Consider the following 18,115-nt stretch of genomic DNA (forward strand, 5'->3'; position numbering starts at 1 on the left):
GACCAAAGCAATAATGATACATTGAGCTCACTGAACTCATCAAATGTTTTTTCTTCATCTCCTTCAACTTTTTTTTTCTTCAAAGTGAATGAATTCAAGTCAGTTCCTTTTTTCCAACCAACTTGCAGTTGGAAAACAGTATAAAGTGCACACGTTTGAACAGACACATTTCTGCTGTTGTGGTTTCTGTGCTTTTATAATGTTTGGTGGAAGATCTCAGTTTCTAGAGAGCATTTGATTGGGCAGGAAATCTGCTGAAGCTATTGTGCAGAATATTTTCACTGAAAATGTTAATCCGTATTGGTGGTAGAGAGAGAGACTGAATTTTGTGCAACTTTCACTTTAATCTTAATCAGTCTCTTAAACTTCAAACTTACTTAATCATAATAAAAGCCACCAACAGGATGTTTAAATGGGATGACTTTTAAATACGGAAAATAAAAACAATACCTGAGCATCATATTACTAAAAATAATACTGCAATGTAAAATGCATCATATATATTTCAGTAAAGCTGCATTGTGAAAATGTCCAGTGTTAAATCTGGTGTAACAAATAACATTAATCGAATTGATTAGCATACTACAGAAAAATGTATATATTTTTTTTACTCTTATAGAAATTTTTTGGTGATGAGTACTACGAAGACAATGATGAGGAGAAACCTCAGTTTGAGGATGATGATGAGGTGGAAGGTAAGTTCTTTTTGCTAAATGACTTTCTAGGTAGATGGTTTCGTGTTTTCGTGTGTTTAAACATTTTTTTCCCTCAGGACATTGGAATTGGGACACGTGGACAGGTGAAGAAGAGGAAGGCTATGAAGAGGATGAGGAGCAGGAGGAGGAGTATGAAGGTGAACCGGAGAGCTATGCACCTAGCTGTGAAGATCCTGACTTCATTGTAAGAACACTACTCTGTTATTCTGTGTAGTTACTAACTTGTGATTGTTTTTATCTGAGATAAAATTCATATCCCTTGCTGTGACAGATGGATGCAGATTATGACCCCAGTCAGCAGGCTGTGTCTAAGAAGAAAAAAAAGAAACAGAAGGAGTTGAGGAAGAAAAAGACAGGAGATGATCTCCCACTCATGGGCAAAAAGAGAAAGAAGTCTCACTTTGCTGAAATCATCACGCAAAACAAACCAGTGTTCGATCCACGTAAGATTTGTTTGTCATTGATTGTGTTCATGTAAAACAAAATAAATCTGAATTTCCCCCTCTTGTGCCACAAGTCTTCTAGGTTATGCATGAAAAACATGTAGATTTTGTATGGTCCTGTTCTAACGCTTACTTTTCTCACCTCCATCCGTCCAGCATTTTAACAGACTCTTAAAAAAAAAGTCTTCATTCACTCGTGCTCATATTTACATTCTTTTCATTTATTTTCATATTCAACTTTGTAGATTTTTCAATTTTATTGGTAATAGAAATTTTACAGAAATTTGTCATCACTCACTTTATAGCAGACTTTAAAATGTCTTTCCCTTGCTGTCTCTGTCTCTCTCTTTGATATCAACCCTCCAGCTTGTCATAGGTCATTTCAGCATTGTAGCTATAGAAGAAAGATGATATATTTTGGAGAATTGAGGCTGTAGTACAAATCTGAACACATTTTTATGCTTGTATTCCAGAGGAGAAAACATTTGAACAGTACCTCAACGAATACTACAAATTAGACTACGAGGACATCATAGATGACCTGCCCTGCAGATTCCGCTACCGACAGGTCGTCGCTAACGACTTTGGCCTGACGACTGATGAGGTGACGAAACCTTTCTAAACTAGATCTGTACAGTACACAAACATTCATCTACAGGCTTGAACAGACAAAGCCCATTGCACTGATGAGCTGTGATTGTGTTCTGACCTGGTATTGCTGTTCCTCCGGGAATAACTCTGACCAGGGCCTGAGGACTTAATCTTCTCTCTGAGCACATGTCTGTGTAATAGAAATTCAGTTGCAGCTGATCTCATTATGAGATTTTGATCATTGTTTTCCTATTTTGTAGATCCTGGGAGCAGATGAAAAAGAATTGAATCACTGGTGCTCACTGAAGAAAACCTGCATGTACAGGTAAAGGGTTCACAGCAGTGCACAGTAAGAGAGTGGAGGAAATGCTTTGAAAGCAAGGACCGCATTATTAAACGTTTCTTCCGTCGCAGGTCAGAGAGGCAAGAGCTCTGTGATGTGAAGAATTATCAAATCAAAGCTAAAAACATCCAGAAGAAGAAACGAGTGTTGGCTTCTATGTATTCTGAGTGAGTATTCAAACAGATGAAGATTTATATGATGGTTTTGTGCATGCTGAGATGCATTGCTGCTCATCGTGGTTGTTGCTAGTGAAAATTGCATGATTGACAGGTGCATGCTGAGACTTTTATAGCAAAATCCCGTTTCCTTTCAAAGGGAGCAACTAAAGAATATTGTGAATATCTGAATATTTTTAAAAGAATATTTTTTATTTTTATTTAATAAAAAAAAATGCTTAATCTATAAATGCAGGTCAAGAAAAAGACACATGGTAGTATAATAATGGATACTAGAAAGTATCTGAAAGCTGTTAAAACTATTTTATTATTTGAATGATCATACTTTATTCTGCCTGGTGCAATGCAGGAATGATGAACAACTTGGGGAGTCAAACGCTACGGTGAAAGTGGGTAAGAAGAGGAGGGATCGCATAAAGAAGACAGAGCTGGAGAGAGAAAAGATATCTGAGAAGGAGGAGGAACAGGAAGTAGAGAGTGATCAGAAAGCATCAGCTTCCAGCTCATCAGATAATCCAACATCTCACACTCTCAGAGACACGGCTGTGGAGGAAGAGGACGATGCAGAGTTCCTGGTGCCTAAGAAAAAGAGGAAAGTTGAAAAGATCAGAGAAGCCCAAAGGACTGAAAAGCCAAAATGGCCAAAGAAGAATAATCGCCGCCCAGGCGGACGAGTGCTTTCCGGGGCTTTGAAGGTGAAAATGGGTGGTTGGGAGTTCAGCAGACAGAGACTGAGAGCCTATGGCCTGAATCCAAAGAGGCTGCATTTCAGGGAATTTTACAGGCAGAAAACAAAAGAGCGAGAACAGAAAGAAAAGAAGGAAAAGCTGAAAAACAAAGGGAAAGAATGATGCATTCCTAAATCTTAAACTGTAGTGAGGGAACAATCGATTGTCTTTGATGCCATCAGATGGAGCACTTGCTTAAGTAAGGCAAGGATGTGTCACTGTTTAATATTTAACAGGAGTTTACAAGGAGCAAGTCTGTTAAATTAGGATGGCTCATATTAACCCTTTGTTTTAATATATTAAAATATATCTTTTTTCTATTTTAAACAATGGCTTGGTTATTGCATCATCATAAAATAATTCCTTAATTTACTGTTATCTTTAAACATCACATTCAAAACACAAACAGAATAAAGGTGTGTGAAATTGAATGTGCGTGTGGGAGAATGTGTGTATGAGAGCATATGAAAGTGTGGGTGGTTACACAATGTTCACACAAGCATTTATCATACACGCTTTCATACTACTGGTGTAAGTGAAGATTACTCACTGGTACTGTTTTAGACATTCTCAGAGTTGTAATATCTGGGATGTGTTTCATATGAATCATATTTTTTTTGACCAAAGTGTCAAAGTGGTAGCTTAGTGGTGGTTTTCTGATCGGAAGGTTGTGAATTCAAATTACTTTACTGCCAAGCTACTATACACACAAATACAAAAGGTTGTTTGGTGCAGTTTTAATTCTAAGCAGGAGCCACACTTTATTACGTCTATTAAATAACTTCACTATACTCAAAGCCAAGACATTCCTTGGTTGGAATGAACACCTGCACCCACACTGGTACCTTCCAGAGATGATTGGACACCCGAGATACATAGAAGGTACATGTGTGTGTGTGTGTGTGTGTGTGTGTGTGTGTGTGTGTGTGTGTGTGTAAAAACATGATTATTTTGAAACTTATGTGCACCAACTTTTTGGGTAAAGAGCAGCTAAGAAATGGTCACTAGAACCCACAAAGAAAAGTGACGTTATACGTTATTTTAACCACACTGCATACAAACTTTTGTTTGGGTCTGTCCACAATTACAATAGAAGTTTTATTCATTACTATAGTTAAGGCTTCTTTTTTGCAAATTTTACAAACAGCTTATATCATTAGCAATTAATCATGTTTTTGGATCTTCGGGAACTTCACTTTACTTGTTTCTTATTTTTCATATATATTTTTTTTCTCTTTTATAAACTGTTTTCTAATTTCTATGTAAAGCACTTTGAATGACCTCTGTGTATGAAATGTGCTATACAAATAAACTTGCCTTGCCTTGCCTAAAACACTGAAGGTGTAAAAGTGTGTGTGAGGGTTGTATGGTGTACTGTGATGGACAGACGTATTCAGGCTGTATTCCCTCATCCTAGACACCACATCCATTCTTTCCACAAGCCATCAGACTCCTTAATAACCGAACTGAACTGTACTGAGCACAACACACACACACACAACTGTATGGACTGCACAGACCTACATCAAATGCTGTTTTGCACACTGTTTTTGGCTCTTTGCACATGCTGTCTGACATTTCAGTCGATTGCTGTTTTGCACAATCCTTTACAATACCTCATGTAACTTCTGCTATAATACTAATGTGTTCATTCCAGTATTTCTGCACACGTAACATTGAATGAACATACATTATTTACGCTAATCGATGCTGTTTTTGTGTATTGTTTTTTTGTGTAATGTCTCGTATTTTGTCTTGTCCTGCACTGTTTGCACCATTTGCACTCTTTATGTATCTAGTAGGCTACTAACTTCCTTAAGTCCTTATATCTCTGTGTTTGTTCTATGTCCTTATAGCTCTGTATTTGTTCTATATAGCACCACGTTCCTGGAGAAACCTTGTCTCATTTCACTGTGTATTGCAACAGCTGTATATGGTTGAAATGACAATAAAAAGCTTCTTGACTTGACATCCACTTCAGACCAGGAAAACATGACTAAAATTGAATGAAGTAATATTCATTATATATTCACATATCCCGAATACAGATTGATGGCAGAGTGATTTATTTTATTGCATTGTATGTAGACCCTATCAAAGGTAAAGAAATCCCTCTTCCCCATTTGTTTGGATTATTTGTCATCAACCTGGAAGAGAGAATGCTATTATTTAAGACCAAGTTATTTTATTGTTCATTTTTCGTAAATTATTATTTCAAAAAGTATTGGAAAGTTTATATCTAATCCACGTGATGCTTATCTCGTGCACTTTTTGTAGCATATCAGCACTGATGAACTCATTTCCACTGTAATTCTCTAGCCGTCACATTGCGGGTCCTGCAGCTGCTCCAACGGCGACGCCAACGGTTTTTAGGCGTCCAAGTCATTTGACTGATAACAAAAGCAAAACAAAAATCATTACCTTAAACAAATCTTGTTTTTCCCCCACATATCGCTTTTCATTTTAATATTATTGTAATTTGTATGCATTTACATACAAAAATCAGCCGTGATAATATGTGTTTGTTTGGTATATTTGACTGATACACCGTTCAGGCACGACCGTGTAAAGCGCGGCTAAGTTTGAAAACAAAACAGCAGATCAGGTTGGTGTAAAGATTTTGCTGATACAAAAGTAAATTTGACTTATTAAGAAACGACTAACTATAATCGTGTTGTTAGTATAAAGTAATATTGCATCGTTGTTGAGACTCGTCGGTGTAAATTTAGCGAACAGAAATCAAATAACGATCTAGAGCCAGCTTAGCTTCTGAATGATAACATGCTAAAAACAGTCCATGTATTCTCTTAATCACAATTAAGTCAGCACATTAAAGGAAATAAACGTCGTGTAGCTTAAATTACCCTACATATTAACTACCATACCCTAGTTAAATAACCCTACTCGTACCTGTCCCTTGGTGTTATAGACAAGATCTCTTCTCGGTCACTATTTTTCTGAGATGGTTAATGTTTAATTAATCCACTGTAGAAAGTTCCAGAAATCCATTCAGTTCTACAATGCAGCTGGGCTGAGATACAACAGTCACTCAACTCATCTAACAGCTGTTTCTGTATGAAAGCTTTATTTGTGTGTCTTTATTTTTTTAAATTTACCTTGCAGGAAATTGTAATTAGACCGAAGCAGGATGTCACAGAACGATGCATTGCATTATTCTGACCTGGAGAACACAGGAGAGGCTCTTATCGAGCTCATTGAGAGCAGTAAAGCTGAAGACGACCTAAGGGCAGCACGGAAGAAACAACAGGCACTTTTTGACCACCACATAGAGGCTAAGAAAACAGTCACAGAGCTCTTAAACAGTAAGTGATTATCAGGTAAACCGTTCCACCTACATGTATCTGGTTGTGGTTACGCTAATCATGTAGCTGTAAAAATTCTGTTCTGATTTTATGATGTATTACCCAGTGATTTCACCTTGTGTATATCTAGCTTACGTTCAGCTTCTCTTTTCTGCTCAAAACATAAAGTTATGGAAAATAGGTTAAGTTGAATATGAATAGCTGCCTGTCCCCTCGCTCTACGTACACAGGCTTGGTGCACGCTGAAGAGGTTGTTGGACAGAAGCTTTTGGATCTGGAGGTTCAGAAGAGCCAGATGATGCGGGAGCTGGAGAAAGTGGAGCAGGAAGTTCAGAAGAGCCTGGCCAAGAGCCACACTATGGACTCAGAGATACAGTATCTTTCAAAGACATGGGCTTTTTGCATAGACCATATACACAAAGTATACTTATTGCTGTGATGCAATTTGTGATTTTTTACAAAGGAACAAAGAGCAATGCAGACTAGTAAGGATCTACATTTCATCTTAAGCTTGCTTTAAGCAGAATAGTGTCTAGCATGTAGTTGGAAATGAATACAAAATATGGCATGCCACTCTCGTAAATGTCAGAAAACTGCTGTGGTATGGAAGATAGACTGGTAGACATTATTTTCTTGTAACATTGTTTTTTTTCCTTATATACAACTTGAAGGAGTTTCGCTGCCTATGCATTTTTGTTTTGTTTCTTTGACTTTGTGTATCAGATTCCTGCAGAGAGAGCTCGAGAGACTCAAAGACAGTGAGAAGGAAATTCACGCTCTGCAGCAAGAAGTAGATGAAGACACAACTGAAGTGATTCCCTCAGCTATGTAAGTAAACTCAACCTCCCACCAACTAACACAGACATTTAGAGTTTTACATGGCACAGAATTGAGCTGTATGTTGAATCTTTTTTAAAGGAAAAATTTTTTTTAAATTAAAATTAAAAAAAGAAGACAATATTTGATAAAAAGGAACAGCATGCAACAGTGAATTTGTTGGACTTTGTAGTATTGAAAGTGCACAAGTTGTTTTCAACTTTCATACGTTCTGCTACATTACCCCATTGCTACACTCCTTCCACTGATTTCCTGTTGCTGCCCACATCAAACGTAAAAGATGCCCCTCTCTGTACTGGCATCTAACTTCCCCTAGATATCTGAACAGCTGAATTACTGGCAGTCTTCACACAACAAAGACGTTATTGTGGAACTTTGTTTATTGGGGGAAATCATGTGTCAGAGCTATTTCAGATAACTAAATAATATTTCAGTAATATTTCAGTAATAGTACACTTAGTCCCTGACCTAGTAAACCAGTGTCAGTACATGAAACTGATACTTTATTGATAGAGATTTTACAGCACTTGGATAAATCCACTCTCTGGATAAGAGTGTCTGCCAAATGACATAAAGTGTATTAAAGGTGCCAATGTAAATGCTGCTATGATACAGCCAGTGTAAATGAACTTTAGTTACACTAACCAAGTAATTACTAACTGCTTATGTGTTACAGATATTTAGCACAGCTCTACATTAAGGTTTCCAAAATTAAATTGGAGCTGGGTACAGAACCTCACATATTACGTGGAGGTAAGTACCTCTGTTCACATTGTGCTGTTTCATTTTCCTTCACTACTATATATAGTATTTTTACCTGTATGGTGGTTAGAAAAAGCTTTTTTTTTCTGGACACATATGCACGTTTCATCCCGCAGGGAAATTTGTTTCTTCACAAAATCCAGCTTGTTAGGAAGTGGTGGTCATAGTGCAGGGTCAGCCTTGATACAGTACCTATGGAGCTGAGTGGGATCAGGGACTTGTTCAAGAGCCTAACAGTGGCAGATTGGCAGTGTTGGGGCTTGAACCCCTGATCTTCATATAGAGATCTATTTACTCTATATAACATAAGCAGCAGTTTAAAAAAACCTCTGGATTACTAATAAGAAGATAACGGAGACTCATTCATTTTCTACCGCTTATCTGAACTACCTCGGGTCACGGGGAGCCTGTGCCTATCTCAACCATCATTGGGCATTAAGGCAGGATACATCCTGGATGGAGTGCCAACCCATAGCAGGGCACACACACTCTCATTCACTCACGCAATTATGAAGATAATCAAATTCAAATTATTGTGAATATTTCAGACATTATTGCATTAAGTCTGTAATGGCTGTAATGGTGATTTTAGCCCTTGTAGAAGAGGCTCTGTAGTGTGTGAGTAGTCTGTCTCCTATCATGTAAATCATGTGTGTGTTTGTGTGTGTATACTGAACAAGGTGGGATGTGGCGTCAGATACCAGAGATACCAGAATGCATAATTGCCTCCCAAACTCTCTTAAAAATGGACTAACTTTTATTTACTTAATTATTGCATTTATTTTGACATAAATGTAATTTATTTTAGGCAGTAAATTCTTCAGGGGGAAAATGTAATGCATTGCTAATGATCTTAGCTCAGTTTGGCTTATGCTACATAAATGCTTGCAGCTGTAATATAATCATTTCTTATTATTTTGGTGAATTGGCTGAGAATTGAGAAAATACATTTTTATGGTTAAACACTTACTATATCAGCTGTAATTACTCCAGCTTATTCTTAACATTGCCATATTAGCTGTTTTCATTCACAACTTATTCACAAGAGGGTGCTGTGGACGAGGAAGATCTCAAGTTAAACTGCAACAATAAATATTCCTTTAACGTCAGTTCCTCTAAGTCAGTCGAAATGTGTGAAGTTATTGATAAATATCTGCATCATAACATGACAGTAATGTATTTTTTACCTAAGCTCTTTGGAATCTAGCATCTGATTGGTTAGAAGGGGATTTGGGGACTTTGTACTTTTTACTTTCTCAGTAACATGACAAGCTGCATGTTTTTTCTGTCTGAGCAACCTCAAAAGTGCAGAAGGGCAGTCTGTTGAGGGGATTGTTGTTTAAATCTGGTTGTTTTATAACACGTTTTACAGGCATTCTACATTCAATGAAGCTATGAATGTATAATATTATACTCATTATACTTCTACATTATATTACACTTAAGATATGTTAAGAAATAAAAATCTTCCACTTTCACTTTGTTCTGCTATTAGAAAATAATCATCTTCAGGGTAGTGACAGTAACTCTGTTAAAAAAAAAGTTAAAAAACTTTGCATCTGATCACATTACACCAGCCTGTCATAGGTTACTTTCTAATAAAAGCAAATCCTGACGTGTTCTGTTACTTGCTTATAATAATAATTGAAATAATTTTGCAATTATTTTTCCCCCCAGTTCATTATGGTCAAGATCTGGCAACTCCTATTAACATAGACACATCAAGCTGTTCCCCCTGTCAGGTCACTGATGAGCTCTGGAGCCTCATAAGCACAGACTGGTAGAATTATGTTGGCGTCTTGTTGGGGTTCATCTTAATCTTTCCTTATCTTTTTTTTTGTATCTTTTTATGTCTTTTTTTTATTAATAAATATTTAATACAGAATGAACAGTAATCTAGTGTACTACATGCTTACTAAGGATGTAAAGTGTATATCTCTTTTATATGTTTTATAAGATTATCTACCACTTTCACTGTGTGCATTTGGGAGAAATAAATCTCTCTGACACGATCACGTTCTATTTTCCATGTATTTTACACCATTTGAAAATACAATTATATTTGATTTATTTATTTGTTTGTTTTGACAGCATAACTCATTCCAGTGCATCATTTTGGTTATTCTTTTAGAATTTTTGCAGTCTATTAAAGTAAAATATTTTAACTAAGAAAGCAGTAAAACAAAATGGTATGAAGTTATTAGAAAAGAATCAATGACAATCTAATATGATGATTTTCCACTGACACTAAAATTTATTTCCCAATTACAGAATGTCACAGCATTTTATTCTTCTTATATAACAGCAATTTAACAATTACAAATTTTTTCTTATTACAGGATGACGTGTCATAATTGTAATGTTTAACACCCACGAGACAATTTAGATCCTGTTCTTTTACCAGCCTTATTTTTGTTCCTAATAACCACAGCTTGTCTTGTTATGAGTGTTAATATGATATGATCTTATCAGTTACAGATGTAGTGCTAAGATTTTAAGCTGGAACAATAACAGTTTGTCAGCTTTAAATCTTCATCCAGCAGCAGCCATGTGATCAGATAGTAAGCACTGAAATGGCAAGAGGAATTGATTATATATAAATAAATAGCTCAAAATGTACGTCATGTTGTATCGGTGTACCTGACTAACACACAAAGCTTACGACAAGGTGACTATGTGAATATATTGAGCAGATGCCGATTCGAATAGTTTCGAAAAGAAAAAATACAGAAAAATTGTAAGGCTGAACATGTATATGATTTGATTAAACTAAATGTAGTTTTTTTCCTCAGTGGTTCTTTTTTTTGACATCATGTAATATGATCTTGTCGAGTTACAATGAAGGAGTGTAAAGTAACAGAATATTTGCTCGGCTTCCCCTGACACAAGTCTATCTAACGCTCGGATTAATAACCAGTTGGAAAGAAGTTCATTGTGATTCTGGTTTCTTCCTGTACATCCTGTACATCCTGTAAATTAGTGGAATTTTCTCAGTGGTGCAGACTCTTAAAATTGAAACAATTGTTCACTAATTTTATTCCGTTAAATATGTTGCACTTTTCTTCAGTAAATCTGCTACTAGGTAAATATAGCTACTGTTTTTAATTATGTGAAAGTCTATCGTAGAAATTTTCTCATGGCTGTCATTTTTATTGCGTGACACTTTCATGTTTGTTGCTCATCCTAACTTATTAAATGAGTCAGGGCGCAGATGCATAGTTTCTGGTGAGGTGGGTGACTGAGTGTTGAATGCTTCAGGCACATTTTACCCTGGCACGAGTCTGTGACCTTATTTTGAAACTTCCTGCTAAGGCAGTGGCAGAGTTGGCACATGCCTTGTGTTGAGGTTAGACCACATCGACACTAGTGCAAGCTTAGTGACATTATGACTCAATGGCAAAATCATGTTTGTCACAATAAAACAAGCTCAATTATAGTTCATTTAAAAAAAAAAGTGAAATAAAAAAATAATAAAACTGTTATCTGAAATCTATTCATAATATATTTATTAATACACCTTTTACAATGAATATTTTATTAATACTAATAACAGTTTATTAATGCATTTCATTTTAACATGGTGCCAAATGTTTAGGAAACTCAAGGGGAAAATGATGATAAATCAGTCAAATGCAAATTTTCTTCTTCTTTCCTTTATTGTCATTATATGTCAATATTTAAGAAATATTAAAGGCAATTTTCTGATATATATTTTTTAATAATAACACCGACTAAAGGCCAGTCAAAAGATCAACAGAATCATAAATAAGTAACATGCAATGTGCTACACTGTTATCAGCTCATTTTTGCTGTCACAAGACCCCCTTGTGTTTTGCTGTAAGTTTGTGATCAAGAAATGCAAAAAAGCCTCAAGCCTCGCCACGTTCCTGTAAGTCTATAGATCACGTGATACAGTGTAACAGCTGGTTTGCCGTCAGAGGTATCGGGTCAGTGCAGCAAACACTGTAGCATGCAAGTGAATTCTATACCACTTTTACCATAGGTGGAAAAAGAGATTTAAAATAAAGGCTTCTCTTTATTATAAAGGTACATATATATACATTTGAGAATCATAATTTAGCAGAAATTCAAAGCATAAAAAATTATCAACTACTACTTTTTATTCAAATAATATAAATATATTTTATACACATATGCACATAAGGCTACAGTAACACTGAACTAATCACGTTCTAATCAGCTACAAAACATGGTGTCATCCTATACAGGTTATTTTTTTTTCTTCTTCTGCATCTGCTACAAAATTGTGTAAGGTCTGGAGTAAATTTAAATATTATATAGGATTGAACACATATGTTCTGGGAATTAATGCAAGTTACATTATCAAGTACTCCCATAACTGAAGGGATATGAGCTACAAGCAGACCTTCCGTCCGACTTGCTTTCTTTCCATGCAGCTATTAAAGATTAATTCTGTGTGTCTCATGTGAACACTGCATAGTTTAGAAAACCAGACACACAGACAAATCTTGCATAATATCATAGACACTGGCAGACAACGTAAAATCCAAGCTATTATAATATCACCATGTAAATCTTGCATTTTATTTGTTCTTAAGTGCATGTTGCTTCCCATCATATTGGATGTGAATAGAATACATTGTTTTTATCCCTTTATTTCTTCAAGTCGATTTCAACTTGATTATCTCACAGTAAATTAGTAAACAAAAAAATGGTCTCTAATGCTTTCCTTGATTTAAAAAAAAATCAGTTCTGAAACTCTCTTAGGTACACCGTTACAAACTGACTCATCCTTTCGAGATATCCTTCATAAGACCAGTCCACAGTAAAACTCAGCCTTGACTTATTGTCCCATAGCTACACTCTTTGATATTTTGGGAAAAATAGCTTTGATAGTAGATGGTGTAAAATTCCCTGTGGAGACTGTCTCCAGGCCCTCCATCCTGTGTGATGTCATCTCATTTTTACTTGTACTGCACTCCAGAAACGTTATTCCAAACTTTCTCACCTGTCCATCTTTTGTAATCAAGCAGTAGCTGCAGAGCAATCTCAGTATAGCCTTACGCATGTCCTTACTGGTTAAGGTGTAGATAATAGGATTAAGTAATGAGTTAATCATAGCAAGTCCCAGGAAATACTCTGCCTTTAACAATACAGGGCAGCTTTTTGCTGGACAAAAAAAATCCAGCAAAAGAAGTAAAAATAGTGGAAGCCAGCAGGCGATAAAAACACCCAACACTATTGTGACTGTCTTCAAAAGAGCCATGTATTTCTGAGACTTCTTTGCAAAACCTTTACGCTGTGGAGCACCGGTCAGCCGCTGTGTGTTGGACTTTACAACACGGAATATGCGGAGGTAGAGGACCACAATAGCCAGTAATACAACAGAGAAAACTGTAATGGAGAAGAGAATGAAGCTCTTGGAATAAAGGGGAAGGACAGTAGAGCACTGTTCCAATGTACCCATGCAGTTCCAGCCCATAATGGGTAGCAGACCCATAAAGATCGAGAGCACCCAACTTATGACAATCAAAGCAAACATACGCCCACGCTTGGCTCCCTGGTATGGCTTCATCCGTGCCATAGTAACATGCCGTTCAATAGCAATGGCCAGGAGGCTAATAATGGAAGCAGTTAATGTGATGAAAACACCTCCTTCTCTGATGAACCACTGGACAGGTGTCATGTTGAGAGTGTTGGCCCCTGATGTTATGATATTCACCATGTAGGTAAATCCTGCCAACAAGTCTGAGAAAGTCAGGTTGCCCAGAAGGTAGTACATGGGCAGGTGGAATTTTTTATTCTTCCAAATAGCTATAAGAACCACGGCATTCTCCAACACAATTAGCAGACAGATAATAAGGAATACAATATCTACAGCTTTCATGCCATCTGTGGACCTGCTCAGCTTTCCTGTGAAGTTGTAGTGGTCCTTGATGACCGCATTGCTTTGGTAATCCTTGAACATTCTGCTCAGGTATGTTGCAGGGGGGGTCGTCGTGATCACAGTTGGAGCTGCAGCAACAAAAGCAACGTGCGATGCCTCCATGGTCTTGTCATAGATTTGTCCTTTTGGAGTTCATGATTCCACCATGAAAAATTAAAACAAATCTAAAAGTGTTGAAGTTCAGTCAGATCTGAGCTGGAAGCACAAGTTAATTCTTCACCTCTTGCTTACAGTCAATTTTGCCAGGAATCCATATGTCCAGATGGCTCTTTGTTTTTGAAAGCACCTAAAGGATTACAAATCAGAGATTTTTTAAATATTAAATAATACATTAATATTGTATTAATAAATAAATAATACTATATGAACTTAATAGGAAAAAATGAATACAGCATTTTATTATTTAGGTTCTTTTACGTTCTTTTGGTAGAATAACTTACAATCCAGAAAAACAAAGGAAGAGGGGGAAAAAACATCACTTTTTCAACAAAACACTTGATTATAGTGAATTATGGAAGAGAGAACTAGGTCAACATTTCTCACATTAATAGAGGATTGTAAGTTGAGACAAAAAATAAAGAGAGCTTAGTTGAAGTTGTTGGACAGGCAGCGAAGACAAACCAGAAATTCAGTTTGATTAGGTGGAGGGTGTTTTCAGCTTAACGCTTTGAAAGCCTTCAGGCAAAACAATAAAAACGTTTACAAATCCGTTCTCATGGTTGAAACAAGTTGTTGGGGCGGTATGGTGACTTCATCAGAAAGTCTTTATGAGAAGATGGAAATATGAAGCACTGACTGTATGTTTGATTTCCAGCACGACTATATATTTAGACTTTAACTAACTGTAACACCTCTCTCTCTCTCTCTCTCTCTCTCTCTCTCTCTCTCTCTCTCTCTCACACACACACACACACACACGCGCGCGCGCTGTTCAAGGGCACAAATTATAGCAAAAAATAAATACATGGATTTTTATTAAGTATAAATTTAAAATAAAGAGATTCTGCAGAGTTGCATAAAGAAAACAAGATTCACCTTTGCTCGTATTTCCTAAAGCATGTTTTTTTTTCGCACAAAAACGCTAAATTGTCTAATAGAACAAGTAATTAAAAGTATAAAGCAGATATATAAAGCATATTAAATATACGCACCACAATAGTTTTCAGTAGTCAGATGTGAGCCTTTGTGATCACAGTCAACTGAGAAGCCTGAAAAGAAGTGAAAGGAGTAGCGAATAAGACAGGATTAGACTTGCGATCAAACTGCTCCTCCTCTCTCTCTCTCTCTCTCTCTCTCTCTCTCTCTCTCTCTCTCTCTCTCTATCCTTAACGGGGTGAAAATGGAAAGCCGCCCCTCTGCGTAAGACAAAGCAAAGGTCTCGTTTGTGTGGAAATGAGTTCACAACAAAGCTAATGTGTGATCAAAATGACACACAGAGCCTTCTGATTAAATCTGTTGATAAAAGTGTTTTGTTATGTAAAAATGCTTCTGCAGACAGTGAACAAGAAAGCTACTTGTGTAAATTCTGCTTCGGATATTTTCACACATTCTTCAGGGCTGTCAAGATATCACACATTGAGACTGACAGTCACGCATTTTGGTTTTTTCTCACGTTCTCCTCAGAAAAACTTTTTGACTATTTATCATATATTTAATATGATTATTATGTGTAAATGTCACTCTTGCCTGTCTTCAAAACTTGAGAGCCCTGCATTCTTTCATCCTGAATCTGATTGAAAGATCAAATTCACAGCTAATTATCATTTGTAATTTAGACGAGAATCATGGCCCTGTATTTATCACTCTGTCTTTCTGATTGAATTCCAGCTGGACTACAGACTTTGTCCAGCTTTGCCCTGCTTTAAATTTACACCAACTCCATGAGCTATTTATTTGGTTATTACCTGAATTGGTAATTAGGGAGAAAAACAAAATTAAACACTGTATTTTTATGTATGTTTCTGTAGCCCTTATTTTGATGCCAGTTATGGCTTGCAGACAGAAAGTGACACAGAAAGAAACAATTAATTGATTGTAGTGTAGTGATATGTGTAATGCAAGCTCTTCATTTAATTTTTTTAGGAAAGAAATATTTGAATGTTTATTACGAGTAATGGCAAATATAGGAATTATGTAAGGCTATGGTGTTTACTAAGTGGATGCTCTTTTAAACAGGAATCTTTGTCATTGTAGCTGGAAGGACATGGATTTCCTTAAGAAATACCTATGAGGTCATTCTGGGCCACACCGGTCAGTGTGCTTGCTCCATGGGGAACACACTGTCCTCTCAGTCAGACTGGCCACCACCCTTCATTTCCAGAGCCACAGAACAATAGAAATACACGTCAGCTTTTTTTTTTAATGTCAAGGCAGAACATGGAAACTGCATTCCAGACATTTGCATACATTTTAGAAATAGTTTATTTATTTGTTTGTTTGTTTGTTTATCTATCTATTTATTTATTTATTTATAAATAATTTTGACTTCAAATGCTTCTGCTAAAATTGCATTTTGTTACTCTCCCATGACTTATGCATCCTGCTCACCTGTCAGAGGGTAGCACTTTTTAACACTCGGCACATTCTCATTATTTTTAGCTGGTGGTCAAACTGACACTGAAGTAAACTGAGATCTGTCCTTTCTGTTCTGTCAGTCCTCCCACTTCCTGGCCCACCCACTGACTCACAGTCTACAGGCATTACCCCCTTTTTGTGGGAGTGCAGTCACAGCATGTTAACAAACAAAATCTCTGATTAACAAACAAAATCTCTTGACATTGTTGTTTCAACCTTCTTCCTACAGAAAAAACCCTTCTGTTTCATTTCTAAAGCTTCATATCTTGTGCTTTAATCGTTATGCATATACTGTTTGTCACCTCGAGAACTGTTACGTCTGCTGTGACGTGAAAGCTCTTGAAACCGGGAAGTCGGTAAATGCTTCTATTAAAGATGGCCATTCTAAGTGTTTTTTTCTGTTTATAATAATACATCTGGCAGACTCTTTTTGATGTAGGCCTATACCCAAATAAAAAAGCAGACTCTGGAAATAGTTTTCTCTTAACAAAATTATACTAGGAGTTTTTTTTCTAAACATTTCTAGTGTGCATTAGATACTTAGTATGCAGACACATTGTCACCATTAGGCTGGTGTTGTTAAGGGTTTGTATGTCTAGTCACACTGATTAAGCAGATGTTTCTTTTGTTTTTATTGATCACCTATTCATTTTCATGCACAATGGTAGACCAACCTTTAATGCAAAGACTAAACGACTCACCACTTCTGTGTTGAGTTAATTATACTTGACTCAAAGACACAGCATGTGATTAAAAGCTGTAACATTATTAACCCAAACAACCATTAATGTGCTTTGCATAGAATGCTGAAGGTAGGTCTTCATAACGTTAATCCATTTTATTACCTTGCCATGATAATGTAGAGCACAGCTTTTACATAATCCTGGACTAAAATCCAAATTTTAAATATCACTTATTTAATATCAATTATTTTATTTATTTAATTTAGGATGGAAACAAAGACCTTTAATTAAGCTCTTGTTACTGTATGTATAGAAATACAATTAAAATATCTATCTATCTATCTATCTATCTATCTATCTATCTATCTATCTATCTATCTATCTATCTATCTATCTATCTATCTATCTATCTATCTATCTATCTATCTATCTATCTATCTATCTATCTTTCAAGATTCTCTTAAAAAACAACATAGTAGCCTAGCAATGTTCCCTTTAGCCTTGCTATAAAACCACCTTTTTATTTTGTGGGAAAATCAATTACGATCTATATTTCATCATTAGCTCCCACCACTTGTTTATGCACAATCATCATGATGCAGATTTTTCCAGAAACTAGTGGTGTGTTATTTTAGGTGTCCAGTCTGAATTTCATGTGCCCATGGATTAAAAAAGAGTCATTACCCTCATATTCCTGGCTGTTGTTCCCCAGCTGTGTGGAAAGCCTAGACCCTGAGGTCATGAGATTTCCTCCCTCATGTGAGGTGGCTGGCCATGACCCTGGCTGTCTGTCACAAGCCCTCAGCTACATAATCCTGTCGAGAGCATTCACACGTTGACTTGACTCACAGGTGATATTTTCACTTATTCCTGTAAGTCATCATACACACAGTGCGCCCTTACATATGAATAGAGGTTGTGAAAGGAAATTGACTAGGTAGAGATCAGATGTGACAGTGTTGAAGCATTGTGTGTAAATATGTTGGGCTGTATAAGTAGTGGTTTACGGC

The 18,115-nt window shown here is 36.4% G+C and overlaps 3 protein-coding genes and 1 non-coding gene across 7 annotated transcripts in view; 3 read left to right on the plus strand and 1 right to left on the minus strand.

Moving 5' to 3' along the window:
* The window catches only part of kri1 (KRI1 homolog), an 8,165-nt gene extending 4,841 nt beyond the window's left edge, over positions 1-3,324 (plus strand). For both annotated transcript variants that reach the window (XM_027141752.2, XM_027141753.2), the window contains exons 13-19: positions 620-695; positions 773-900; positions 988-1,159; positions 1,633-1,763; positions 2,011-2,075; positions 2,165-2,260; positions 2,619-3,324. In XM_027141752.2, the coding sequence (XP_026997553.1) occupies positions 620-695; positions 773-900; positions 988-1,159; positions 1,633-1,763; positions 2,011-2,075; positions 2,165-2,260; positions 2,619-3,120 (1,170 nt within the window). In that variant the 3' untranslated portion in view covers positions 3,121-3,324. The remainder of the gene's footprint in view (positions 1-619; positions 696-772; positions 901-987; positions 1,160-1,632; positions 1,764-2,010; positions 2,076-2,164; positions 2,261-2,618) is intronic.
* Positions 1,838-1,936, plus strand: LOC113639719. The gene has a single exon (XR_003439876.1). It is a non-coding gene; the product is annotated as a Z30 small nucleolar RNA (small nucleolar RNA).
* A 2,007-nt stretch (positions 3,325-5,331) lies between the features above and the next one.
* On the plus strand, positions 5,332-10,710 carry spc24 (SPC24 component of NDC80 kinetochore complex). 3 transcript variants are annotated; one of them, XM_027141567.2, is made up of 6 exons: positions 5,332-5,602; positions 6,121-6,320; positions 6,551-6,695; positions 7,044-7,148; positions 7,834-7,910; positions 8,036-9,590. In XM_027141567.2, the coding sequence occupies exons 2-6, from the start codon at positions 6,146-6,148 to the stop codon at positions 8,068-8,070; spliced, it is 537 nt and encodes a 178-aa protein (XP_026997368.1). In that variant the 5' UTR covers positions 5,332-5,602; positions 6,121-6,145; the 3' UTR covers positions 8,071-9,590. The 3 variants fall into 3 exon arrangements, with proteins under 3 accessions (XP_026997368.1, XP_026997367.1, XP_026997365.1); XM_027141566.2 differs by lacking the exon at positions 8,036-9,590 and adding an exon at positions 9,597-10,710 and having other exon boundaries at positions 5,333-5,631; XM_027141564.2 differs by lacking the exon at positions 8,036-9,590 and adding an exon at positions 9,597-10,710 and having other exon boundaries at positions 5,335-5,602.
* A 1,232-nt stretch (positions 10,711-11,942) lies between these two features.
* Positions 11,943-15,147, minus strand: s1pr5a (sphingosine-1-phosphate receptor 5a). The gene is made up of 2 exons (XM_027141563.2): positions 15,000-15,147; positions 11,943-14,134 (listed from the first exon to the last, which is right to left on the minus strand). The coding sequence occupies exon 2, from the start codon at positions 13,948-13,950 to the stop codon at positions 12,745-12,747; it is 1,206 nt and encodes a 401-aa protein (XP_026997364.2). The 5' UTR covers positions 13,951-14,134; positions 15,000-15,147; the 3' UTR covers positions 11,943-12,744.
* Positions 15,148-18,115: the final 2,968 nt, after the last annotated feature.

Source organism: Tachysurus fulvidraco, chromosome 15 (assembly GCF_022655615.1).
Source record: "Tachysurus fulvidraco isolate hzauxx_2018 chromosome 15, HZAU_PFXX_2.0, whole genome shotgun sequence".
NCBI classification, from domain to species: Eukaryota; Metazoa; Chordata; class Actinopteri; order Siluriformes; family Bagridae; genus Tachysurus; species Tachysurus fulvidraco.